This window comes from Lacerta agilis, chromosome 2 (genome assembly GCF_009819535.1).
Source record: "Lacerta agilis isolate rLacAgi1 chromosome 2, rLacAgi1.pri, whole genome shotgun sequence".
Lineage (NCBI taxonomy): Eukaryota > Metazoa > Chordata > Lepidosauria > Squamata > Lacertidae > Lacerta > Lacerta agilis.
The window spans coordinates 16,325,769-16,352,279 of NC_046313.1; the positions used below are offsets into that span (position 1 = coordinate 16,325,769).

General features: G+C 43.1%; 3 protein-coding genes across 5 annotated transcripts in view; 2 read left to right on the top strand and 1 right to left on the bottom strand.

Moving 5' to 3' along the window:
- The window catches only part of TOM1L1 (target of myb1 like 1 membrane trafficking protein), a 55,000-nt gene extending 51,933 nt beyond the window's left edge, over positions 1–3,067 (top strand). The window contains exons 13-15 of the mRNA XM_033138722.1: positions 590–668; positions 1,485–1,566; positions 2,747–3,067. Coding sequence (XP_032994613.1) covers positions 590–668; positions 1,485–1,566; positions 2,747–2,813 — 228 coding nt within the window. The 3' untranslated portion in view covers positions 2,814–3,067. The remainder of the gene's footprint in view (positions 1–589; positions 669–1,484; positions 1,567–2,746) is intronic.
- A 2,163-nt stretch (positions 3,068–5,230) lies between these two features.
- LOC117040750 (cytochrome c oxidase assembly protein COX11, mitochondrial) lies at positions 5,231–10,675 on the bottom strand. Of its 2 annotated transcripts, XM_033138723.1 has the most exons (4): positions 10,368–10,667; positions 8,364–8,519; positions 6,690–6,815; positions 5,231–6,010 (listed from the first exon to the last, which is right to left on the bottom strand). In XM_033138723.1, exons 1-4 carry the CDS (start codon positions 10,650–10,652, stop codon positions 5,828–5,830), a joined length of 750 nt encoding a protein of 249 aa, XP_032994614.1. In that variant the 5' UTR covers positions 10,653–10,667; the 3' UTR covers positions 5,231–5,827. The 2 variants fall into 2 exon arrangements, with proteins under 2 accessions (XP_032994614.1, XP_032994615.1); XM_033138724.1 differs by lacking the exon at positions 6,690–6,815 and having other exon boundaries at positions 10,368–10,675.
- Positions 10,676–10,750: 75 nt separating this feature from the next.
- STXBP4 (syntaxin binding protein 4) overlaps positions 10,751–26,511 on the top strand; it is a 120,769-nt gene continuing 105,008 nt past the window's right edge. Inside the window, exons 1-4 of one of the 2 annotated variants that reach the window (XM_033138725.1) lie at positions 10,751–10,888; positions 18,611–18,696; positions 21,047–21,179; positions 23,166–23,298. In XM_033138725.1, the coding sequence (XP_032994616.1) occupies positions 18,630–18,696; positions 21,047–21,179; positions 23,166–23,298 (333 nt within the window). In that variant the 5' untranslated portion in view covers positions 10,751–10,888; positions 18,611–18,629. Of the gene's footprint in view, positions 10,889–18,610; positions 18,697–21,046; positions 21,180–23,165; positions 23,299–26,511 lie in introns of those variants that run through there. The other variant, XM_033138726.1, reaches the window with a different exon arrangement.

The following is a 26,511-nucleotide window of genomic DNA, read 5'->3' on the forward strand; positions in this document are numbered from 1 at the left end:
GCGCTTTCCCATAGAAAGTAATGCAAAACGGATTAATTCGTTGCAGACTTTTAAAAACAACCCCTAAAACAGCAATTTAACATAAACAATGTACTGTAGTTACACAATCAATCGGTAGCTGAACTGGGTTCCACACAGTCACACACAAAAAACAGAACCAAAAAGAGCCGCAAAAACAAAAACGCAAAATAAATAGCAAAAACACAGACAGACCTCAGCAAAACACTCAAAACGGAAGTGTGGCACTCAATCGGAAGCAGTAACACTCAAAACGGAGCACATTCAGCTTCCAAAAAAAGGTTTGCAAACTGGAACACTTCCTTCTGGGTTTGCAGCATTTTGGGTTACAAGTTGTTTGAGTACCAAGGCGTTTGAGAACCAAGGTACCCCTGTAAATGCTTTCTGAATCGAAGAGAATTGTATTGCAAGCAACAACAGGGTTAATGGATTTCTGCCTCTGCTGATACTAACTTTAATCCTCACATCAAGAAGTAAACAATCCAAGAATAAACCAGCATGTGAGGCCAAACCAGTTTTTTCACAAAGCTATCTTCCTACATACCTGCTTTAATTCATTTCGTTCCCTTAGGTGAACACCTATTTAAATCCAGTACCTCTGCATCCGGTAAGCCTTCAGAGTAATGGCTCAAGAGAGGTGCCCCCAGCAGGTAAGTCTGACCAACTGCAGTTAACATTACCTAAGGTGTGACTTTCTTGTATGTCAGCAGGATATCCAAATTGGACTATGACCTGTTTGGGATAAGCTTTAAAACATGCAGAGGTTAGCCAAGGTGGGAAAGTGAGACTGTGCTTTCCCAAGGGAACCAATTGCATAATGCAAGCCTGCACATGTTGGTTTTAGATAAATTATTCGTTAATTTTATCTCTGCATAGGCCATGCTTCCTGGCCCGGGCCTTCCCAGCCCTAAATGACTTGAATTGAGCCGGAAAGGGGGATTTTAAGTAAGCTCAGCTTAATGTGTTTTCCAGACTGCAGGGAAGAAATAAGTGAGTTCCCTTCAGACCATCCTGCACTATGTTGGGAGATGCAAAGGCCTGGGAAAATTAAGTTCAGCTACAGTTCTGTGTTCTAGTAATACATTTTACTAGAAAAGGACCGTCGCTCAGTGGAACATGCAAAAGGCATTCAATCTTCAGGAAAAGCTGGGAGCATATTCCCTGTCTGAAATCCTGGAGAGTTAACCTACCAGTTAGTGCAGAGAATACCAAGCTATATGGACCATTGGTCTGACTAACGCAACTTTCTATGTGGTTAAATATATTTTGAGTCCATAAAACCTTTTCATGCTTGTATTGTGCTCTTTCCTACTGCTATGATCCACTTGTATAATTTTGCCTTACCCTAGAATTACAGAAGAAGGTGGTATTAAGGATGATTGGGACTTTAGTTGGTTATAATTTTACATTAGCAAAGCAAAATGATGCTATTTTTTTTAACGACTCTGGGTTTCCTTCTTCCACAGACGTATCAAAAAGCAGTCCGCCTCCTCCAAATTATTACGAGCTAATGGAATTCGACCCCTTGGCTCCCAGTGACAAAACAGAGTAAGTAATTTTGAGAATGACTAATTTACTGCTTGTCGATACAGCAGATTTATAATACAATTCAGGGTGTTGGCCACCGAAGGTAAATGAGTGATTGATTAAAGTTGGCCAAAAAAAAAACCCCATTCTTGCAGGCACACTTGTTGTTAATCAGGACTATTTGAAAAATAAATATGTCGTTAGTTAAAATACAGATTTATGTAAATCCCTAGGGTTGGATCCAGAGTATCATTTATGCTTGGTGAAAGCAACAGAGATACAGCGGATTTCTGCAGGACAAGGCGGCAATTTTTGCCCATTTCTCTGCAACCTCCAGCACTAGCGCCCCCACCCCACTATGGAAAGTCCCCCCCCCACCCCAAATTCTCTAGAGCAGCTTTTCAGGAACCTGCAGGGGAAAGGAAGAATTGGCAGATATTGCCTCCCCCTCCTGTCTCTGCTGGGAGTGTCTTGTGACGGAAGTCCTACTAATAGGAACTCTGGATCCAAGCCATGGAAAAGTAATTACAAAGCCGAGGCTACGAATTCAAAGTTTTAGCCTCCTGGTAAGCAGCGAGGGCCTCGCAGCTCTGAAGTACATACGGCAAAACACTGCAAAACTATTACACACAAAATCCAAAAGATAAAATAGATTAACATGATGAGCAAAATCTATCATTGTGTGAGCGACCATCCAGATCAGATTTTGCATGTGTGCAGGGGAGAGGAAAGTGCATTCCCACTGCACAAATGGAAGTCTGCTCTGCTCACACATTTTGAGCACCGTAAAACAACCCAATTATCCCCTCACACAATGCATAGCTCTCAACCCTCCCTGCTGTTCCCCACTGCTATAAGGGAATTTCCCGCAAAAAAGGGAAAGGTTGACAGCTATGCACATTGAAATTATTTCTGTTACTAGGGAACTTGTGGGCAGACTCATTGACCAATTCATTTTTGCAGACATTCACTGAAGCTAAGTCTGTTGGGGTCAAACAAAATTGTTTGAAAGGCTGGATGTGGGCTGCAGACCACGAGCTGGCCATCCTTGCTATGAGGAATTGGATACCATGGATAATGAAGCAAAATGAGTTTTATGCTATGTGGGGCTCAGCCCCTAGCTCTCCTATAATTGTTTTGTTGACTAATCCTTGTTATTCATGTCACAAAAGAGGGTTTTATCTTGTGCTTTTGATTTCAGACCTGTATATGAAGAAATTGATGCACACCTATTCAAAGCAAGTGTTAGAAACAACACCAGTTGTTAAAAGCAGAGGTCCAAGAGAACCAGTTCTTTACCAGTACTAGAGATTCTTTTGATCACTCAAAACCTGTCAGTTCAGTGACAAAGAATAGGAGGACAATTTTTGGAAGATGATTTGGATATGTCACACCGTTCATATGAAGACGTTCAAAACCTATCCTGCATTAAGTTCAGTTGATCGTTAAGAATGCAAGGTTCTACTTGTACGTATACTTTGGACCAAAGTCTACAAATTCTATACAGCATGTCCCCCCCCCCCAAAAAAAACCTTTTTTTCTAGGGAGCAAAATACCCAAGACTGTAATTATAAAAGAAACTTTGCACTTAGAAAAATAAGGTACTTTTATTTTATGGTACATTCTGCTTAGTTATAAAAGCAAGCAACTTTTTCCATAGGTAGAACTACATAATGGAACTTGATTTAAGTTGATGTGCATCATTGTGCTAGAGGTCCAGGACCAAATCGCAGTTCTAGCTAGCCTTCAAGCTGTTATCTGGGATATAGTGCTAAATTTTGTGGGGGTGGACCTTACTCCTCTATGTATCATCTTCCTGTAAAACTATTTGCTAACCAGGCTCATAGTTTTGAAATCAGATGTTTCATAGCAAGTTTCTTGGTCTTCTGATGACTAGTCACTATAGCACTTTTCTCTAAATAGTTTATGTAATGCACTCATTGTCTCAGACTTGCACAAACTATTCCAAAGCAGAGGGGAATGTGAATACAGTTGTACCTTGGTTTTCGAACAGCTTAGTTCTTGAACGTTTTGGCTCCCGAACGCCACAAATGAGGAAGTGAGTGTTCTGGTTTGCAAACTATTTTTGGAAGCCAAGCATCCAACGGGGCTTCTGCGACTTCTGATTGGCTGCAGGAGCTGTGCTTTGGTTTCCGAACGTATTGTAAGTCGAATAGACTTCCGGAACTGATTCCATTTGACTTCCGAGGTATGACTGTAGTCTCATGATGGTTTGCTGTAGTAGATGTATTGCTCCATTTCTGTCCTAACATTCTTTAAAGAGCTGCACGTGTGATGGGAAGCCACATATGCTCTAGTTTTCATGGGCTTCACTGCAAACAGCTAAACAAGGCACTAAGCAGCTGGATGGGGGACAGCAAGGACATAAGCACACTCCCCTTTAAGGTATTTTGGGGCAACTCTGCCCTTGTTTGTTATTATAGCAGTTTTCCACATTAAACAGGTACTATTAGCAACTAAAGTTATCTTTAAGAAGGTAAGGACAGTCACTTGGGTCATAGGATCATACAATGTAAAAGGGTGATGGGAGGAAGTGCCTTCTTTCCGATTTAAAGTAAAGTAAGTACTGCTCTGAGACTATGACCGCCAAACCTATTTATAACGAACGTCATTACAATCAGCTGTTCAAATCAATGCTTGCTAACTGCAAATGGTACATTTTAAGTCTGATTGCTATGTAGTATTTAATTATGTTTTACAATTCCTATGCTGTTTTTATACAATCCAAATAAAATGCGGTCAGAAACTAGCTAATGGGTGGTTTCAGTAGCTGAGCAACTCTCCAGTTTAACACAGCTCTTTCCTACCTGGTTTTATAGCTTGTCTCCTGCATTTTATGTCAAATGTTTGCATGCCAGTGTAAGTAAGGCAGCACTCCATTGCTGCTTTATTTCTCAGTTTATTTGCTCTGCAGCTACCGGTATCCAGCTTTGCGCTGAAGTTTCTGTTGAGTGTTCACTGCACATTGGAATCATACAGTTAACAACACTGTGACTTGTAGTGTAGATATTTTGAAACTAGCCGACGTTTCTGTTGTCTGCCATGACCAATACCTCTTCTGTCTTCTCTTCCCTGCCCCAAGGTACACCTATCTTTATTGGTAGTTCTATTCACATTGGCCAGGAATTTTACCCAACAAAACATACAGGGCACAGAAAATTCAGGTAAAACTGTTATCAACCGAAAGTGCCAGAATCCCTAGGAATATTCTGTCATTTGATCTTTATTTTTTAAAAGGTGCTTTCATGTACAGTGGTGCCCCGCTAGACGAATGCCTCGCTAGACGAAAAACTCGCTAGACGAAGGCATTCGTCTAGCGGAAGGCTGCCCCGCTAGACAAAAAAGTCTATGGGGCTGCCTCGCAAGACGAAAAATTTTCGTCTTTTTTTTCGTTTTGCGGAGCGCGGCTGCCATTGCCGCTCCGCAAGACGAAAAACCCGCTAGACGAAAATTTTCGCAGAACGAATTATTTTCGTCTAGCGGGGCACCACTGTACTGTACTTCAAAGCACAGCTGAAATACATGCAGGAAAAGTCCCTCTGCACCCTGATACGTAAACTATATTCAGACTAAATGTCCAAAACAGTCATGATTTTTTAAAAAAGCAAAATATATTTTACACACACACAGAGAGAGAGAGAGAGAGCTTTTCACCATGTGAGTGCCAATGCAGCTCTAAGAATAGTACCAAAGTTTAATATGCTAACCTTCAATGTCACTTTAACAGAAGGGAATAGTAGGAGGAAAGAGTTATGGCTGGGAGGAAGAAAAAAAAATAGGTCTAAAAAGAATAATCAGGGAACTTACAAGAGGTGGTTTCCTTTGATTCTGGGTTGGTTACAGATTCTTTTGAGTTCAGTTTACGAGAATATAACATAGATGGCACAGAACAGCTGAGTTTCAGCATAACATTTCATATGGCATCTGCACTTTGGTTACAAACCTTCACATAATTTATAGATGAGTGCTACCTCTGATATATTGCAAACAGCTAAAGGAGTTTTAGCAGTGTCTAAAATTAAATTAGATTTGAAAATACCACCCTCTACATGCATTTTATAATTATTATTCATAATCATGGTTCCTGTGTGCAAAATTAAACATCGCATCTTCAAATCTCTATATGATTCAATTTCTAAAACACAACTTTTACCGTTTTTAAGCAACTTCCTACTGAGTTAAGGAATGTGCTTTTGCAGTCTGTAGATCACGAATATTGAATAGCAGAGAATCTCCACTGCAGTGTCTGGCTGCTGTACTATTAGTTATAACCGGGGAGTGGCAGTTTCTGTCCTTCCTTTGCTTCAAAAAATGTGTAAGAAAGAGTGATCAAGTCAACACTGGCCATCCTTGGGTCTTCTGCAAATTCAGGATCAATGAAGAAAAATACCGGCATGTCCACTTCTTCGTGGGGATTAAGTCGTTGTTCTTCAAAGCAAAAACACTGTAAATGTGAGGAAAATAATGGTTTCTGAAGTTTATATTAAGCCAACAATATATCCACAATCTAGTTTAGGGGGGGAGGGGAACCTCTGTGCCTAGTTCAATTAAATGTGGCAAAATGCTATTTGTGATGTTTTCCACCAAAGGACATGAAAAATCCATATACTATTCACTTTGCCACTGTCTTGTGAAAACTGTAATAGCCGCTTAAATGCAAAGGGTAATATCCAGAGTTAGTCATACTCCTAGTACAGCAGCTGAAATTAATGGACTAAACTCCATGAATTTCAATGAGTCTATGCTGACTATAACTTAAATGGAGATCACTCCAAGGATTTAACATGAAGAGCTAGCACCACTAACAGTGAATTAAACCATATTACACCCACACTTTGGGTGTGTGTGTTATATTTTGAACTATTCAGCTTTATTTTATCTTAGAAGAGACAGCAGATATTGAAGAAAAAACTTTTTCTTTATTAGCTTTTTCAGAGCAGAGGGTGAAGCTAGATCCTGAGTCTGGAGGGTAAGTTTTCCTTGCACCAATGACAAGGAAAGTGGAGGGCATATATCTACATCTTGGATATTGCTGCTAACATGGATTACAACAGAATCAGGCTTCACAAGTAGGAGAGTTCAGTTAGCAGCAGCAGCAGTCCACTCTTACATACGACACTTACTTGTATCTTGTTGAAATACTGCCCAGCTTCAAAAGGTACCACATTGTAGGTAGAGATTCCAATTATTGGTTTATCAGTGGGATTCTTTGCTTTATAAAATGCCAGTGCGGTCTCTCCTGGAACCACCTGTAAGAAGAAGTTGTTCTAGTGATCTTTCTTGCTTTCCCCAATGTCACTGCCAGCCAAATTGCGTTATGGTGGGTAAGTTTATAAATGGTTAGTAGTCACAGTATTGCCTCTGAACCCAAGTTGCTGTGAACCTTGTAAATTTTTCCTGAAAGTGGGGAATGCTCCCTGTTGCTACTAGACAGCAACAACATCAGTGTGCATGGTTGTGCTTGTTTAAAGTCAATCAATCTCCACAATCAGGCATCCTAACATAAGGTTGTTGGGGATATCTCTCTAATTCTATGTTATGCCACATCCCCCACAGCTATTTTGTGACTGGTGCCCCTAGCACACACTCAAAATTCAAAACATGCCCAGTGGTCCTAAAAGATTGTCAACCCTTGCTCTAACTCACCTGAGGGAGACAACACCTGTACATTCATCAGTATTCTGTGTTGGAATGCTAACAATGTTCCAGTCCAAAGTAGGGCTAAATCAAGAAACTACCAAAAACCCATGCAGATGTGGCATGGAGGACAGACTTACATAAAAGGAAGGTCTCCAGAAAAGAGGTTGTCTCTACAGCACGCTGCTGTGCTCTTCCAACCAGGAACACAGAGAAGTGCGCTATGGCTCACTCAATGCCTCTGACCGAGTCAATATGGCATAGCAGTTACGAGGGTAAAACTGAGATTGGGGAGACCCAGATTCAAACTCCCACTTGGCAAAGAAGCTCACTGGATGACTTTTGGGGCAGTGTTGTGGGGGGGGGGGGGAGAGGACAGAACACACACAGTGCCTTTTGCTTGTCTGAGAAAGGCAAACTAAATGTAGTAACTCAATACAGTAATAACAACATGAATCCACATGCTGATTTGGTAGCAGCAGCAGTGGCGGCAGCAAGATGCTAAATTTCCCTAGGTGTAGAAACACAAAAGGATAACTGTATCTGTGCTCAGAGCATATAGGCAGTGCGGGGTTGTGAGCCTGTTTGCCAGGAGGTAATCTTTACCCATCACTGGCAACAGACTAATTGCATGCTTACCCTGTATAAGTGCCAATCAGAATTTAGCATTTGATTTGTGCTGTTTAATGTTATTGTTTAATTTTGGTTTAGACTGTGTATATTTCCTGCCTGGTACCTTTGGGTGAGGATTATAAATATTTCCAACAAAATGTAAATCCAAAGGAGAGTATTTTCAAACATTAGCAATAACTGCAACATCACACCAACAGCAGCATTTATTCAAACAGTATACCCTTTCCCCTCCCACTTTGCACCATTTCAAATTAATTTTACTTTGGGATGCAGGTAGGTTCAGAATTCTACACAGATGAAAAACTGCACCAACTTCTGACTCTGAACAACTGCTATACTGCAGTCTGTAGACCTTAATGCCTGACAAAGCACATTATAAAACAAGCAGCCTCTCATTATGATTACTGCAATTTAGCATGGCTAGTTACAACCTTCACCCTCTATCGATAAACCACGAGACTGGCACTTGCATAAATGACTGTTAGAAGGACACCCCCAGACATCTCTACAAAATTTTAATAACTTACATATACTTCAGTCTGCTGAGGTCTGAAATTCCACTGAAGGCTTGCATGTACATCTGCATTGAAGGTAACCTTAATGATGCGATCTTTAACAGGTACCATTGTCTCAATCTCTCCTGAACCATGGCCTGCTACTGCTGACCCTCCAAGTCCAGTAGCCTTAAAGGAAAAAAAGCTGTAATTAACAATAGCCTGGTTAAAAACAAGAAATGGTATCTGAGGCAAGAATTAAACAGAAACAATCTCTTTCAAGAAAGCTTCAACAAGACAACCAACATAAAAGCTGCTACTTCTATGTACAAAAGCCAGATGGACAACGAACATGGCAAGAGTCAATTGCACCCAATTAAACGATATGAAAAGACTTACTTCCTTACCCTTCAAGTGATTTCTAGGCATGTGCTACCTAGAACAGTTATTGGTGGGAAACAACCATTTAATGTAGCCTGAATTATTATCATCATCGTGAGTCGAGTGAGATTTTGAATATGGACAGGCATCAACAAAGGGACCAGATCTACTGGACAGAATCCAGAAGGGACCTACAAGCAATTAAATCTTCAAAATGTTCTCTGTTGTTTCTATTCTTTTCATCTATTTGTCTAAATGCTTGCATGTTCAACTAAGTTCTGCCTTTATAGAGTGCTGTTTTCAAGTAATGCCCCCAACAGTGCTGGATAGGTGATATAAAAAGATCCCATACACTGTAAATGTGAGCAGTGTTCTAGGCACATTTTGTGACAGGGCATCTCATTAGCACGAGCAATTTCTGAGCTCTCGGCACAGGACTGTACCTAAGATTTCAGATTAAACTGCAGAGTGCAAGGAAAGGAGGAGCTTTTTCTGCCTCCCCACTTCCAGCCACTCTAGAAGATCAGAGAAGAGACCCTCTTTAGAATATATTTTTTCTGGGGGGGGGGGTTAGATAGGGGGAGGACTAGACCATGCGAAAAAGAACGTAAGATTTTAGCTGCAGTTCATTCATTTTCATCTTTGTATCCCATTTGTTCAAGAAAGCAGTCTCTCCTTTGGGGAGAGGGTGCCATGGTTGCTATGGCTCTAAAGGTAAAGGACCCCTGGAAAGTTAAGTCCAGTCAAAGGGAACTATGGGGTGCGGTGCTCATCTCGCTTTCAGGCCGAGGGAGCCGGCGTTTGTCCACAGACAGCTTTCCAAGCCATGTGGCCACAATGACTATACCGCTTCTGGCACAACGGAGCACCGTGATGGAAACCAGAGCGCACGGAAACGGCGTTTACCTTCCTGCCACCTACCTTCCTACCTATTCATCTGCTTGCACTGGTGTGCTTTCGAACTGCTAGGTTGGCAGGAGATGGGAAGAGCAATGGGAGCTCATCGCAGTTGTGACCCATAAGGTGGCCCCTTTCCCATAAAGATTAGGAAGAAGGAACAGGATAAAACAGCAATACATTGTAAGGGAGATTCACGGGTCTAAATTGAATAATACTGCATGTGGTCATGGAGGCTCCCTACTTCTAGTCTCAATTGCACTGCATGGCTCAAGTTGAGTTTCTGTTTTATACTTTATATTGCCTGCGTCGTATGTTTTTGTCGTAAACGTCCTGAGCGGAACATAAAAGCTGTAATCTAATGAATACAGTACTTATGGACAGTGAAAATGTATAAATTTGAAAAGTATATATATATAAGATTGACAGGTGGCAGCTCCTGCTCATCCAACTTGGGGGACAGATCCAGCGCACAGACGCCGCCATCAAACGAAGGGACATCCAGGGACCCTCTTCGTGCAAACGGTTGGATTTTGCAGATTTTCGAGTCAGGGCAAGTAGGTAGAAAGAAGCTGCGGGTCGCACGCAGCTTGGCAAAGGAAGCAGCCCCATCGCTCCCCTGACTCTGCAGCACTTCGCCTCCTCCTTTCCCTGCATTTGGGAAACGCTGTCTCGCAGCCCCATCCCATGCTTGGCTCCCCACAACAACCCTGCGAGGCAGGCCCTCTCCGAGAAGCGAGCCCCGAGGCGGCCTCTCACCTGGCAGTAGAGGCGGTAAAGCGGCACGGCCGCGTAGGACATGCCCGCCACGCCCACGACGCCGGCCGCCAGGTACGTCAGCACCGTCTTGTTGCGGTGCCTCCAGTCCTCCTGCTGCCGCCGACGGGCCCCCGCGAAGGGGTCTCCGCCGCTGCCCTTGCCGCGCCGCCCGCAGCAGGCCGCCGCCTCGACGTTGCCATGGAGACGGAGCCAGGCCCGCCAAGGGGCCCATCCTTGCGCCGCGGGAGCCGCGAGGCAAGCCCAGCCCCGCGCGCAGCCGCCCATGCCTTGCTCTCTTTTACTGCCCCGCCCCGTCCTGTCACGTGGACGCGCTCGTCATTCATCTCTCCCTCCCCGCCACCATCACTCCAGGCCTCCTCTCCTCTCGCGCGCGAGGTTGCCAGGTATCGCGAGAACTCGTGCCCCAAGGTGGCGAACACACAGCCGGGCGGCGCGCGCGCGACTGTCGCTTGGCCGCCGCCTCCTCCGCTTGCGGGAATCGACTACGGCGGCCGCGGGGGGTAAGTCCGCGTTCTCGTTTACCTGCTCCCTCGTCGCCCCGCCTCCTCGCAGGGCAGGGTTTAGCTCCGTTGATACGGCATGAGGCTCTTAATCGCTGGGTCGTGGGTTCGAGACCAGCGTCGGGCAAAAGATTCCTGCCTTGCAAGGGGTTGGACTAGATGACCCTGGTGCTCCCTTCCCACTCTATAATGCTGTGCATCCTATGATTCTACAGACGGAGCAGTGAGAGAGCCTCAGGCTGTGGTTACATGATACAAGCAAGCACACACAAGTTATATATATACTGTAGTATACATAATATACACACATTCATATATATGTAAAAAAAGCACCTCTCAGGATAGCTCAGTTGGTAGAGGGCGAGGCTCTTAGTAGTTGCTGTAGAGATTCAGATAAGGTGTGTGAAGGGCTTTGAAATGCTATATTGAGACTTATTAAGCAGGGTACTGTTGTAAGAATTTTAAGGTCTCAGATATAGAATAAATATTCATAAATGCAGACATATCTAAATATATGAACCATGTGTCTGAAATAGTATAGGATAGGAATCCCGAAGCCATTTTGACTCTCCCAATGATCTCAAATATTCCTCTGCAGTAAAGGAGGCAAGGGATGTGGGCTTGCCAATCAGAAGGTCTGTCCCTGCTCCTGCCAACCTAGCAGTTCGAAAGCACATCAAATTGCAATTAGATAAATAGGTACCGCTACGGTGGGAAGGTAGACGGCGTTTCTGTGCGCTGCTCTGGTTTGCCATGCTGGCCACATGACCCGGAAGCTGTATGCCGGCTCCCTCAGCCAGTAAAGTGAGATGAGCGCTGCAACCCCAGAATCGTCCGCAACTGGACCTAATGGTCAGGGGTCCCTTTACCTTTTTGCCTCCCTTAATTGCCTCCCCATTGTCTTTTCACTTACAAATCCTGTCTTAAGGGTGTCTTTGTATATGAATAGGGTGAGCCTGTGACCTGGACTCAGGAACTAAAGTATTAATTAACCTTCGCAAAAGAATGGCCAGGTGGCCCAGGTAATGCAGTCAGTGAGCATTATCAGGTATCCTGGCAGGCAGGATTTCAGCCTCCTTCCATGATGTATGTATGATGTTTTGGGGGTGGTAGTCTTGGGCTACAGGGTGGGCAATTTCAAAAGTCAATATAAGTGTTTTTGCACCATTGTTCTGGGTTCTCTCCTGCGTGTGGTGAGTGGGGACCCTGTTGCAGCAGTTCCTTTAATAAAGATCAGACTTACTAGCCACTTTGCTTCTCAATATTCTCTGGTTGGCCTTTGTTATTTTCTCCTACTGATAGGGAACCCATTTAAGTACTCTTATGGGAATACCCCATAAGGGAAAGGGAGCAGTTTTTCTTATAACAGTTCCAAATAAATTCTAAGCTCTTTGGGCCACAACTCTATGAAACAATGATTCTGGAGGAGGCTGAATGAATGAATGAATGAATTTATTTTTACGGTCACAGACCAGCTCACTAAGGAGGAGGCTGATAAAAGGTGTCTTGAAAAGGACTGAGATGCACTGTAGGACTAGACCTCAAGTGAGCATTTGGAAAAGGGTGCGGCAGTGGCATACAGTGAAAGGTAACCAGGTAGAAGTAGCCACTTGGCAGGGGAAGCATCACTTTGCCCCAGCCAAACATAGAGAGCAAATCTGTAAAAGGGAAACAAATGAACTACATTCAGTAACTTTTTTTTGTAAACATTCGCAAAAGTGCTTTGAATGCATCCTTATTCTGTTTATCCTGTGGGTAACATAATATCTTCTAATGTGGATTGGATAATAATATTGAAAGTTTTGACATAAATTTATTTATTTATTGAAAAAACGAAGCTAAGTTGCTGCATTGTGAATAGAGGTGCAAAGCCCCTGTAAGAATTGCACATTGCAACTGTTTGGAAATTTGCCATTGCCTTGAGTGGTAGACTTGTAATCTGGGGAACCGGGTTCGCGTCTCCGCTCCTCCACATGCAGCTGCTGGGTGACCTTGGGCTAGTCACACTTCTCTGAAGTCTCTCAGCCCCACTCACCTCACAGAGTGTTTGTTGTTGGGGAGGAAGGGAAAGGAGAATGTTAGCCGCTTTGAGACTCCTTCGGGTAGTGAAAAGCGGGATATCAAATCCAAACTCTTCTTCTCTTCTTCTTCTTCCAAAGGACTATTATGGGTCCTCATGAAATCAGTCGAACTACATACATCACATTGCATTTCCGGACTGCCCAAACAGATTAGGTAATTGGCTTAAGTGTTCAGTTTTCCTCTAACAAGCCAGGAGTGCTTCTTTCGGGCCCCTTCTGGGCTCTTGCAGTCCATGCAGAAATAGACAGGAGTTGAGATCTTCATAAAAAGTATTTAGCAATTACCTCGGTATATTTACTGGAACAGAGGAAATGGACCTGTTTATCTCTTGCTGCTTTTTGCTTGCTCAAGAGGCACTGAGCTTATCGGAGGCTATTGAAAGCAATCTGAAGAAGCCTATGGAATTTTCATAAAGAGGATATTACCTTGGGGGGTGGGGTGGGGGGAATGGCTGCAGTAGATAGTAAATAACTGCCTTTCATGTTATTGTGGTTGTCAGCATGGCTGCTAAAAACAACTTTATGAATTTGTATTCTCCCCACCACTTTTCATTATAGTTCCATGAATGCACATTAGGCAGAGTAAAGGGAGATCAGGCACAAAGCACACTTGCCTTTTATCTGAATTGCAATCCCTATGGCTCATACGCAGTGACGTTTTGTGAAAGAGCTCAATGACATGCTCTCTTTTCCTGGTCGCACCGCTAGTTGAAGAAGTGGGAAAAGCTTATCAACTTTCTTCCTGTTGGCCGGTCAGAACAGCTGATCGGTGATGGCCATTTCACATAATTGTTGTTGATCAGTCGTTCAGTCGTGTCCGACTCTTCGTGACCCCATGGATCAGAGCACGCCAGGCACCCCTATCCTCCACTGCCTCCCACAGTTTGGTCAGACTCATGTTGGTAGCTTCAAGAACACTGTCCAACCATCTCATCCTCTGTCGTCCCCTTCTCCGTGTGCCCTCCATCTTTCCCAGCATCAGGGTCTTTTCCAGGGAGTCTTCTCTTCTCATGTGGTGGCCAAAGTACGGGAGCCTCAACTTCAGGATCCGTCCTTCCAGTGAGCACTCAGGGCCGATTTCTTTAAGAATGGATAGATTTGATCTTTTTGCAGTCCATGGGACTCTCAAGAGTCTCCTCCAGCACCATAATTCAAAAGCATCAATTCTTCGGCGATCAGTCTTCTTTATGGTCCAGATCTCACTTCCATACATTACTACTGGGAAAACCATAGCTTTAACTATACGGACCTTTGTCGGCAAGGTGATGTCTCTGCTTTTTAAGATGCTGTCTAGGTTTGTCATTGCTTTCCTCCCAAGAAGCAGGCGTCTTTTAATTTCGTGACTGATGTTACCATCTGCAGTGATCATGGAGCCCAAGAAAGTAAAATCTCTCATTGCCTCCATTTCTTCCCCTTCTATTTGCCAGGAGGTGATGGGACCAGTGGCCATGATCTTTGCTTTTTTGATGTTGAGCCTCAGACCATATTTTGCGCTCTCCTCTTTCACCTTCATTAAAAGGTTCTTTAATTCCTTCTCACTTTCTGCCAACAAGGTTGTGTCATCTGCATATCTGAGGTTGTTGATATTTCTTCCTGGCATTAATTTATGGTATAACTGATAGCAAAATATTTTGTGTTTCATGTACTTAGTGTTTGTTTATACCTGCTAACTCGTAAAATCAAATAGTCATTTATTATTGGCTTCTTTCTTTCTTAATGTTGATTGCTTATTGGAAATTTGATTTTGGATGACAAAAACTTAGTTGTTGTAGCTAATGAAAGGTTGGCTTTAGACATTTATCTGTAAACCCGGATCATAATGGCTGCAGATTGAACCACATGAGAAATTTCCCCTCGCAATAGCCCTGTGATGTGCACCTCTGTGTTGTTCCCATTTTACAGACTCAAACCCATGTCTTCAGAGTTTAAACATTCAGAGAGATACATTGGCTCCCTAATGCTAGCATGTTACTGAAGTGCTGTGCTAATTAATTAATTACGCATTCCACTTTTTAAAGCAAAAACTTGACACCTTTGATCTGAAAATTACAGGATTTTCGGTTGGGCATGCTTCCAGCAAGGATTCCTAGGATTGTGGTCTTACTGTGCAGTCATATTAAAGCTAGGCATTGCTAGACATGCATTGCCTTTCAGCTCATAGAGGCAATTTCCTGTTGCATAATAGCAGAGTCCTTGCAGCAGCTTAATGGAGAAAATCTGTACATTTTAACCCCTACATTTTCTGTTTAACCCCACAGAGCTGTTGACATAATTGCAAACAGCATCAGCAACCAGCCACGTGTCTTTACTCATTGCCAGAGTTGAAGAAGCAGAAAGTAAGAAAAAGTTTTTAAAGATTTATTCAAGCCTATAAGGGAGCAAAATGGCCGTAGACATTGGCATGCCCCTCCATTTTCCCTCACCTTGCCTTAGCCTTTCCATCACTGTTTCTCTTTAGCAATCAGAGAATGGCTTACAGCAAAAGCTGTTCTCCCCCCCCCCCCAACGAACTTTTCTGAAACAGCTTATTTCCAGGAGGGGTGGGTGCTTAAAGAAAGGAAACTGAATTTGTTCCTGCTGGATTTGTCCCTGCTGTAATAATAAAATCTCTCCCCGCACCCTTTGAAATCAAGAGAAGTAGAAGTGTGACCAGCTCATAAATTTATGTTTTACATTATCTTTTCCTGAAACGTGGTTAATTAGCTGCTGTCTTTCTCATTTGTGAATTGTAGTGTAGTATTGCCTCAGAGACAGTGGTAATACAATGCTCTCTCAGGTTTGATTTCTTCCCCTTCTTTTATCAGCATTAGGTAAAGGTAAAGGGACCCCTGACCATCAGGTCCAGTCGTGTCCGACTCTGGGGTTGCGGCGCTCATCTCGCTCTATAGGCCGAGGGAGCCGGCGTTTGTCCACAGACAGCTTCCGGGTCATGTGACCAGCGGGACAAAACCGCTTCTGGCGAACCAGAGCAGCGGACGGAAACGGCGTTTACCTTCCCGCCGAAGCGGTCCCTATTTATCTACTTGCACTTTGACGTGCCTTCGAACTGCTTGGTGGGCAGGAGCTGGGACCGAGCAACGGGAGCTCACCCCATCACGGGGATTCGAACCGCCAACCTTCTGATCAGCAAGCCCTAGACTCTGTGGTTTAACCCACAGCGCCACCTGGGTCCCTTTTTATCAGCATTACACTTCTGCTAATGCAGACAAGTATCTCAGATCCTCTGGTCTCTAGATTCACACTAGGCACTAGGAATTGGTGGCAGCCATCTGTTTCCAAAGGAAGCTCTGTTAATTTCCCTCAAATTTTGACCTAGCATTGTCCGTACATCGTTTCACTGTGCAATTGCCAGCTGTATACATATGGCTTTCTCTGTCTCCTTGTCTCGTCTCTTCCTATTGTACAGATTTGAGGAGTTTTCTTAATCCACTTTCAGCCAAGGAATGCTGACCTAGTTTTCTCTATCCTTCTTGAATAATTAAAATCCACAAGCAGTTTGATCGTTCCGGTAGACAGAATTAAACTCCTTCTTGTACACTTGCCGTCACTGTTGCATAAATAGCAGCGGGGAATTTTTTTCCTTCCTCTTGCAGTAGCGAGGCTGTTCTGTGATTTCCAGTACCTTTTCATCAAGGCCTGCCTAACACATTGTGCTGCCTTAGTTGAAGTACAAGATTCCACCCACCTGCACTTCAATTCTATGTTCGGATTGGCAGTAGAACCTTTTCTCCAGCTCTGGCGATGGGACATCCTCCACAGCCTTTGAAATTAGCCAGGCGCCAGGGGCATTTTGCTCCTGGCTATTGGCCGCTTGTGACCAAGTGAGGATGCCTAGGCACCAGCATGGCGCCTGATGTATCCACCACCTGAAGATGCATGCCTGGGGATCCTTCGATCGTGACTGGTTTCACCCACTAGCAACACATCCTGTAGAATTCTATCCATTATGTTTTATCTGCACAGTCAGAATGAATTTCAGGAACCAAGAAGTCATATTGTCAGATATGGCTTTCGAGCCGTCTAGCCCCCAAATGGCAATTAGGCATTTCATTTTGGTGACTGCAACCCTGGTTCAAGGAGCCATTTGGCACCTAGCTTATACACCGTATTTTCGCGCCATAAGACGCACCTGACCATAAGACGCACCTAGTTTTTAGAGGAGGAAAGGGGGAAAGCCCTGTTTTTTTGAGGATCAGCTCAAAGTGGTGCAGCTTTTTTTTGCAAAGGGAAAAGTCCTGTTTTTTTGAGGATCAGCTGAAAGTGGTGCAGCTTTTTTTGCAAAGGGGAAAGCCCTGTTTTTTTTGAGGATCAGCTGAAAGTGGTGCAGCTTTTTTTGCAAAGGGAAAAGCCCTGTTTTTTGGAGGATCAGCTGAAAGTGGTGCAGCTTTTTTGCAAAGGGAAAAGCCCTGTTTTTTGAGGATCAGCTCAAAGTGGTGCAGCTTTTTTGCAAAGGGAAACGCCCTGTTTTTTTGAGGATCAGCTCAAAGTGGTGCAGCTTTTTTGCAAAGGGAAACGCCCTGTTTTTTTGAGGATCAGCTGAAAGTGGTGCAGCTTTTTTTGCAAAGGGAAAAGCCCTGCTTTTTTGAGGATCAGCTGAAAGTGGTGCAGCTTCTTTTTCAAAGAGGAAAAGCCCTGTTTTTATGGGGTTCAACTCACAGTTCTGCATCTTCTAGTCCTACAGCCATTTCTACAGTTTCCAGTTTGTTTGTGTGTATATATATATATATATATGTGTGTGTGTGTGTGTGTGTGTGTATATATATACACACACACACACACACACACACATATACATACATATTAAAAATTGTCCAGTAACACCTTAGAGACCAACTAAGTTTGTTCTTGGTATGAGCTGTTGTGTACATGTGTATCTGAAGAAGTGTGCATGCTCATACCAAGAACAAACTTAGTTGGGTCTCCAAGGTGCTACTGGACAAATATATATATATATATATATATATATATATATATATATATACATACAGTGGTCCCTCGACTTACGAATTTAATCCGTTCCGAAAGCGCATTCGTAGGTCGAAAAGTTCGTAAGTTGAAAAAGCGATTTCCCCATGGGAATGCATTGAAGCAGTTTTTAAAAGAAAAATTCATAAGTCGAGGAAACCGCATCTAAAATTCATAAGTCGAATAAACCGCATCTAAAATGCCAACGGATTCCCATTCGGATGTCGAAAAATTCGTTGGTGTGCGGCCACTTTTTTCGTTTGTAAGTCGAAAAATTTTGATGTTGAGTATTTCGTTAGTCGAGGGACCACTGTATAAGTCAAGCACTGCTGCAGGAGTTCATAGAATCATAGAATCATGGAGTTGGAAGAGACCACAAGGGCCATCCAGTCCAACCCCGCTGCCATGTAAGAGGCTGAACGAAAGCAAAGTTTTCGTCCAACGTTTGGTAAGGGTTGCAGGCAACCAAGTTGTCCCAGGACTTTTGCCTGCACAATGGAACCGATTTAGAAGGGGTGCGAGAAGTGGGAGAGGAAGTCCTGTTGCACAAGCCGTTGTCGTGCTTACAGCTTTGTTGGATGCAATCCTCGGTGCCATTTCCTTGAAAAGCCTTGGAACGAGGCATTCAGAAGTGACATCGATATATAAAACATCTCTTCATCTTCTTTGTTTCCAGGGTAGAATATTTGAACCTGATGGAGAAGTGCAGCTCGCATAGCAACACAGGCTCTGTGAGGAATTCCCTGGCACAACTCCTAGCTGGTGAGCTGCTGGTTATATATCTTCTTTGTGCAGCGTAGAATATGTTTGGTGGCCTGGTGGCCTCCATTAATATTTCAGGTTGGTAGGAATGCTTGCATGAATTGGAAGGTAGACCCTTAACCCAGATTTTACGTGTGGGTTGATGTTTGATGGACAGAAAGGACACCTCTGTTCAATCGATACTTCCTTAAAAATCAGTTGAGCAAGAGAGAAGTGTGGCAATGCCCCCTAGGGGCTCATTTCACACATTACAAAGCAGTGTCTTGGTCCTCATTGGTTTGTAACAGCATAAAGTCCCTTGCTTGTAATTTGGGAACGCTCTGAGCTGCATGAGTAGTTACTATACAAGGCAATTGCCACTAAATTCAAGGTGTGACTGGAATGTTCGGTGAATGGTCACAGAAATCTGACAGCGAGAAATATTCAGACATACAGTCGGCATCGGAAACCCATGAAATGCTCACTGTTGTGTACGGAGATGAAGCTGTAACTCAAAAAACAGCGTACGAGTGGATTAAGCCTTTCTGTGAAGGGTGGCAAGCCATTGAAGATGACCCTCGGTCTGGCAGACTGTCGATGAGCAGAACGGCGGCAAATGTCAACAGAGTTTGTGAGTTATTGATGCGGGATCGGCGTTTATCCGTCAGAATGATGGCAGAAGAATTGCATATTCCACGTGAAATTGTTACTGAGGTTACCGAGTTGTCCGACCCTTCATTATTCTCCCAATCTGGCCCCACTGGATTTCTTTCTTTTTCCAAAACTGAAATCTGCGCAGAAAGGGCACAGATTTTCCAACATTTCACACATCCAAGCTGCTGTGACGAGGGAACTGAAAGCAGTACGAAAAGAGGGCTTCTCTAGAAGTTTCCAACAGTTCTACAAACGTTGTCAGTGGTGCATTGTATCAGAGGGGGCCTACTTAGCAGGCCTGTAAGGCATGTGTGTTCGAATATTTCTCACTATGCAGTTTCTGTGACCATTCACCAAACTTTCCAGTCACACCTTGTATTAGCCTTATAAAAAGCAAATGGAGGTAAAGACCACAAAGCCAACTGCTCAGTACTAGTCTAGCTCCAAGAAACCTGTATGGCTCCTCTTTCATCACATTTGATCATCTGTATTGCAAATTGCAGATTCAAGGTTTCCAGAAGGTAACTGAGGATATACAGTGGTACCTTGGTTCTCAAACTTAATCCGTTACGGAAGTCCATTCCAAAACCAAAGCGTTCCAAAACTAAGGTGCGCTTTCCCATAGAAAGTAATGCAAAATGGATTAATCCGTTCCATACTTTTAAAAACAACCCCTAAAATAGCAATTTAACATGAATTTTACTATCTAATGAGACTATTGATCCATGGAATGAAAACAATAATCAATCTAAAGGTAAAGGGACCCCTAACCATTAGGTCCAGTCGTGTCCGACTCCGGGGTTGCGGCGTTCATCTCGCGTTACTGGCCGCGGAAGCTGGCGTACAGCTTCCGGGTCATGTGGCCAGCATGACAAAGCCGCTTCTGGTGAACCAGAGCAGTGCACGGAAACGCCGTTTACCTTCCCGCCGGAGCAGTACCTATTTATCTACTTGCACTTTGACGTGCTTTCGAACTGCTAGGTTGGCAGGAGCTGGGACCGAGCAACGGGAGCTCACCCCGTCGCGGGGATTCGAACCGCCGACCTTCTGATCAGCAAGCTCTAGGCTCTGTGGTTTAACCCACAGCGCCACCCGCGCGCCCCCCCCAATAATCAATGTACTGCACTATAAATCAAATAATAGAGTATTGTAGATGATAAAAATTAAAATTAATATTTTTTTCTTACCTGCACTGATGATGTTCATTGTTTGGATGGGGGGGGGGGTCTTTTATCCATTTCCGCAGTCACACCATCCATCAGTCAGTAGCTCAACAGGGTTCCTCACAGTAACAAAAATAAATTAACTGAAAAAGCCTCAAAAACAAAAACGCAAAATAAATAGCAAAAACAAAAGCACCAAACTTAATCCATTCTTCCAGTTACAGGTGGGTAGCTGTGTTGGTCTGCCATAGTCGAAACAAAATAGAAAATTCTTTTCAGTAGCACCTTAGAGACCAACTGTGTTTGTTCTTGGTATGAGCTTTCATGTATCTGAAGAAGTGTGCATGCAGTTGGTCTCTAAGGTGCTACTGAAAAGAATTTTCTATTTTGTTAATCCATTCTGGAAGTCCGTTTGACTTTTGAAATGTTTGAAAACCAAGGCGCAGCTTCTGATTGGTGCAGGCGCCCCGGAAACAGTAGCTGACAACCACCAGGTTTTCAGCGTTTGAGAACCAAGCTACCACTGTATGTCCTTCTGCCTTTCTCCTTGTAAGGTAAACCTGCTGACAGCCTCTCTTTGGGATCGTCTTCGAGGTCACTAACTCCGCAGCTGCTGCATCCAAGCGACATCATTGCAAACCGCCACGGAAAGCCCCTGACAGCGACTTCTCTTCAAGCCACCACAAAGTAACTTCTGAAATAGTTTGCAGATTGTTCCTCTGCACCCCCCCCCCCCCGCTCCAAGAATTCGTGGGAAATACCTGTTGAAAGCTTGGCAGTGTTAGAGTTCCAGAAGCCATCCTCCCCACCCCGAGCTGCCAAAAGCGAATGAATGCAATCAACGCAGAATTTGTATGAATTCTGGCGCATTCATTTATCTCATGTTCTGTTTCTCTGCAAATCTGCTTGGGAAAGGAGTTGGCTGCGGAATTCAGGGGTGGGCATCCGTTTCGCCCAGTCTGACCGTCTAGCACGGATTGTTTTTTCCCCCCTGTAAATGTGAATACCTGCAGCAACCTTCTGCCGTGTTTGTGTGCTGCAGGTGCTGTGGACTCCAACTCCCATCAGCCCTTGCTAGCAGGCCCAGTGGTCAGAGGATGATGGGAGCTGCAGTCCGGCAATATCTGGAGGGCTCAAGGATATGCCCCCCAACCTGTAGGGACACAGGAAACGGACCTGGCTAGCTTCACAGTACCCCCCGCATTGTAATTTTTGCATAGCACACATACACACACAAACCGTGATTTGCGATATATTGCCATGGTCAAAAATTATGAAGCCAATATCATATCAGCAAGGGCTTTGCTTCTTCATTCAGTCTTATTAAACATAACATTAGGCACATCGAAGAAAGACCTTACAAATGCTCAGAAAGCAAAAACAGGCCATTGACTGATTAACATTCTATGTCCTTTTAAATGTATGGGGGGGGGGCTGGGTTATTGGATTGTTTCTGCTTTTGCTTTTATTGTGAATTTTGTGTTTCTTTTTTTTGTAATTTAACATTGTGAACCGCCCTGTGATCTTCGGATGAAGGGTGGTATACAAATTTAATAAAACAAAATAAAAATACGGACTTCAAACCGGTTTTGGACGCTATATTGACATATCGCCCAGCCCTAGTTCATACAACTCATCTTTACGCATGCAAAGGCTTCATGACAGGATCAAAATCGTATTCTGGGGTACAGGGTGGATTTGATTTAAATCAAATAGATTTAAATCACTAGTCAGTAAGACTTGATTTAAATCATTTTTTTTTACAGAAAGACTCATTCTTGCTGGTCTAATCTTAATATTTGCAACCAGATGAAGGTTTCATTTTCGGAACAATACATTTTCAGAGCAGCTTTTGCAGTTCTATCAAAAATTGCTGATTTGGTTATACTATTGGAAATACATTGACCGATAATTATGAAATTATTCTCAGGTTTAATAAGTTAACTGTTTATATATGGACAACCTTTCTGCTGCACTTTACTGGAAGGAGAAAAATAATGATTTCCTTAATAGCAATTTAAACAATTTATTTCACTTAAACGATAACATTATAGCATATGTATCCATGGGGTTAAACAATTAAAAAAAAAACTTAGAGTTTTAGCACACATGAAAAACTTAAAACAGATCCTTATTTCCTGATGAATAGCCTTTGGACTATAATGTAACTTAAACTATCTTTAGAAAGATTTTTCCTCCAAAAGCATTTTATTTTAAAAATCCTTTTTAATTTTTTTTTTAAAAAAATTGATTTAAATTTTAAAAATCCGATTTTTAAAATTATTATTTTTTAAATCATTGATTTTTATCCACCCTGCCGAGGTATCTTCCTGTGACTGCTTTATTATCAAAGGCAGATTGTATAGGGATTCCTCCCGTGCCCACTAAAGCGAATTTATCCTTTAACGAGAGCAGAATTACATTAAGTTCTGCTCCGAAGGTTCCCTTCCGCACAGCAGTGCTTGATTCAACCTCTGTTTCTACACACAGCCACCTGTAGCTGCATCTTTTACACCTGAGGTAGCTCCTCCAATTAAAATGTAAGCATCTTGGAGCAACCTTGACGCCATAGCATCCTTACGAGAAAACAAAAGGAGATGTCTGCTTCAGGCTGATCCTGGCGTCCCAGCCGCTGACCTTTGAAAGCTAACTTTGTTTTCTCTTCTTGCCTAGTGACAGCGTGTTTCAGATCATCACTGTTTCCAAGGGAACCGGCCTTGGCTTGAACGTTGTAGGAGGCATTAACAGGAATGAAGGGCCCTTGGTGCATATTCTGGAAGTTATTCCTGGAGGTGATTGTCATAAGGTAGACGAGGGGAGGGATATCTCATCGCTCCTTTTTCCCTTTTTCGAGCTGGGGGGGCGGGTATTACTAAGTACCGCATTTTTCGCTCCATAAGACATACTTTTTTCCTGGTAAAAATTAAGGGGAAATATCTGTGCGTCTTATGGAGCAAATGGTGGTCCCTGGAGCCGAATTGCCCAGGGGCCAAAAGCAGATAGTGCTTTTTATTTTACAAAGAGAAAAAGGGGTGTTGAAAGGACCCCGCTCAGCAGCTGATCAGCAAGAGGTCGGGAGAGAGATAAGAGTTCTGGCTCCCTTTCAGCCCCGCTCTCCATTGTTGAATGTGCTGCAGAGGGAGGTTGTTTGTTTCCCCAGCAACATGTGACTGGCTGATTAGATTATCTGTCTGGAAACTGTAGAAATGGCTCCCTTTCCTTCAGAAGCTGCAGAAATGTGAGTTGAACCCCATAAAAAATGGGGCTTTTCCTCTTTGCTTTTCTCCCTTTGCAAAACAGCTGCAAAACTTTTAGCTGATCCTCAACCCCCCCCCCCAAAAAAAAACCAGGGCTTTTCCCTTTGCAAAAAAAGCTACAAAACTTTTACCTGATCCTCAGAAAAACAGGGTTTTTCCCTTTGCAAAAAAAGCTGCAAAACTTTTAGCTGATCCTCAAAAAAACAGGGCTTTTAGAGGAGGAAAACCAGAAAAATATTTTTTTTCCTTGTTTCCTCCTCTAAAAACAAGGTGCACCCTATGGAGCAAAAAATACGGTATCTGCTCAGGTGTCGTAAGCGATTTTCAGAATTGGATCTCATTTATTGTATTGTGGCGCTTTTCAAAACCAACTCCAGACTTCCCCGCTGCCCCTTCCTTATGTTTATTTGTCATTAAACCAGGCTTGAGAAAGGCAAAAAGGTGGTACCTCGGTTCTCAAACGCCTTGGCACTCAAACAGTTTGGAACCCAAACGCTGCAAAAACGGAAGGAAGTGTTCCGGTTTGCAAACTTCTTTCGGAAGCCGAACATGCTCTGTTTTCAGTCCCGCACTTCCATTTTGAGTGTTACGCTGAGGTCTGCCTGTTTTTTATTTATTTCGCGTTTCTGTTTTTGCGGCTTTTTTGTTTTGTTTTTGTGACTCTGTAGAACCCAGTTCAGCTACTGATTGATTGATTGATTGATTGTGTGACTGCAGTACATTGTTTATTGCTTTCATTTTATGGATCGATGGTCTTGTTAGATAGTAAAATTCATGTTAAATTGCTGTTTTAGGGGTTGTTTTTAAAAGTCAGGAATGGATTAATCCGTTCTGCATTACTTTCTATGGGAAAGCGCGCCTTGGTTTTGGAACGCTTTGGTTTTGGAACGGACTTCCGGAACGGATTAAGTTTGAGAACCAAGGTACCACTGTAGAGGACTGCCCTTTGTAAAGTAGGAGACATGGCCATCTTAATGCCAAGGAAGACAGTTCAGCACCATAAACATCCCTGATAGATCTACCTCTCCATATACATATATATATATATATATATATATATATATACACACACACACACACACATATATACATATACATATACATACACATACATACACACAGGTGAAACCCGAAAAATTAGAATATCATGGGAAGGTTATTCAACTTAAAAGGTGAAACTAATATATGAGATAGACCAGTGTTTTTCAACCACTGTTCCGCGGCACACTAGTGTGCCGCGAGATGTTGCCTGGTGTGCCGTGGGAAAAATTGAAAAATTACTTTATATATAGTCAATATAGGCACAGAGTTAATTTTTTTTAACATTTTCTAATGGTGGTGTGCCTCGTGATTTTTTTCATGAAACAAGTGTGCCTTTGCCCAAAAAAGGTTGAAAAACACTGAGATAGACTCATGACATGCAAAGCGAGCTATGTTAAGCCTTTATTTGTTATAATTGTGATGATTATGGCGTACAGCTGATGAGAACTCCAAATTAACAATTTTAACTTTGGGGTTTTCATCAGCTGCACGTCATAATCATCACAATTATAACAAGCAAAGGCTTGACATATCTCGCTTTGCATGTCATGAGTCTATCTCATATATTCAACTCCAGTAGCTAATGAAAACAATTGCTTACATAAATGGACTTTTCCCACAATATTCTAATTTTTCTAGTTTTACCTGTATACTTACCTTAGGGATGAAGATTAACTCATTACTTGGGCAGTCTGTTCCACTGCAGAACCTCTTTCACTTAAAATATTTCCTGATGTCTACAGTAGATGTCTTTGTCTTTCCCATAGGCTGTGGATAGAGTAAGCAATTATTCCCACCCCTCATTTGAATGATCTCATAAATACTTGTAAAATAGCAACATAGTCCCGCCAGTGTGGTGTAGTGGTTAAGAGTGGTAGACTCGTAATCTGGGGAACCGGGTTCGCTTCCCCGCTCCTCCACATGCAGCTGCTGGGTGACCTTGGGCTAGTCACACTTCTCTGAAGTCTCTCAGCCCCACTCACCTCACAGAGTGTTTGTTGTGGGGGAGGAAGGGAAAGGAGAATGTGAGCCGCTTTGAGACTCCTTCGGGTAGCGATAAAGCAGGATATCAAATCCAAACTCCTCCTCCTCCTCCTCCTCCTCTTCTTCTTCTTCAACCATCCTTTCCCTGGCTGAAATGCACCACTCCTCTTAGCTTGTAAAAAACCGCCCTTCGTCATTTTCATAGCTCCTCTCTAAACCTTTTCCAAGTTTTTTTTTTCATCCTTCCTGAAATTTGCATGCCCACAACGGAACAGGATACTCCAATTAAGTCTTACTAGCACCAGATTAATTCCCTAAATCTTTGAAACTGCACTCCAGTTTCCAGTCGCCTAAAACGGTGTTAGCTTTATGTGCCAAGTTATTGCCTTATTTGTTACCCCCTGCTAAGAAAAGCACGTTCAGTCCTATTTAGTTACCGTGCGTTGTGTTTTCACTTAATTGCTTCCATTGAAAGTAATGGGAGATATCTAATACAGGCATTGATAGAGAGGATTTACAGATGCATTGGCTGCGCTCCCTCAAGCCCTGGCTGGATCTAGAGACCTCAAAGGAGCGTTTGAGTTTAAAGAGTTGTCAGTTTAAACAGGGAAAACAGGTAGAGGAAAACGGAACTCCACATCGCCACCTAGTGGCACAATGTTATATAGTACATCCAATGCATATAAATCGCTTTTTCTTTACCAGTCTAGCAGAGTGCCCCGTGTGTGTAAATAGAG

Bases quoted from the DNA above. Each gene is read 5' to 3' on its own strand.
- LOC117040750 (XM_033138723.1), bottom strand. From the start codon at position 10,652: ATGGGCGGCTGCGCGCGGGGCTGGGCTTGCCTCGCGGCTCCCGCGGCG. The intron at 8,520-10,367 runs GTGAGAGGCCGC...TTTTCCTTTAAG, and splicing joins TTTACCGCCTCTACTGCCAG to GCTACTGGACTTGGAGGGTC. The intron at 6,816-8,363 runs GTAAGTTATTAA...TTCTTCTTACAG, and splicing joins CTCAGCAGACTGAAGTATAT to GTGGTTCCAGGAGAGACCGC.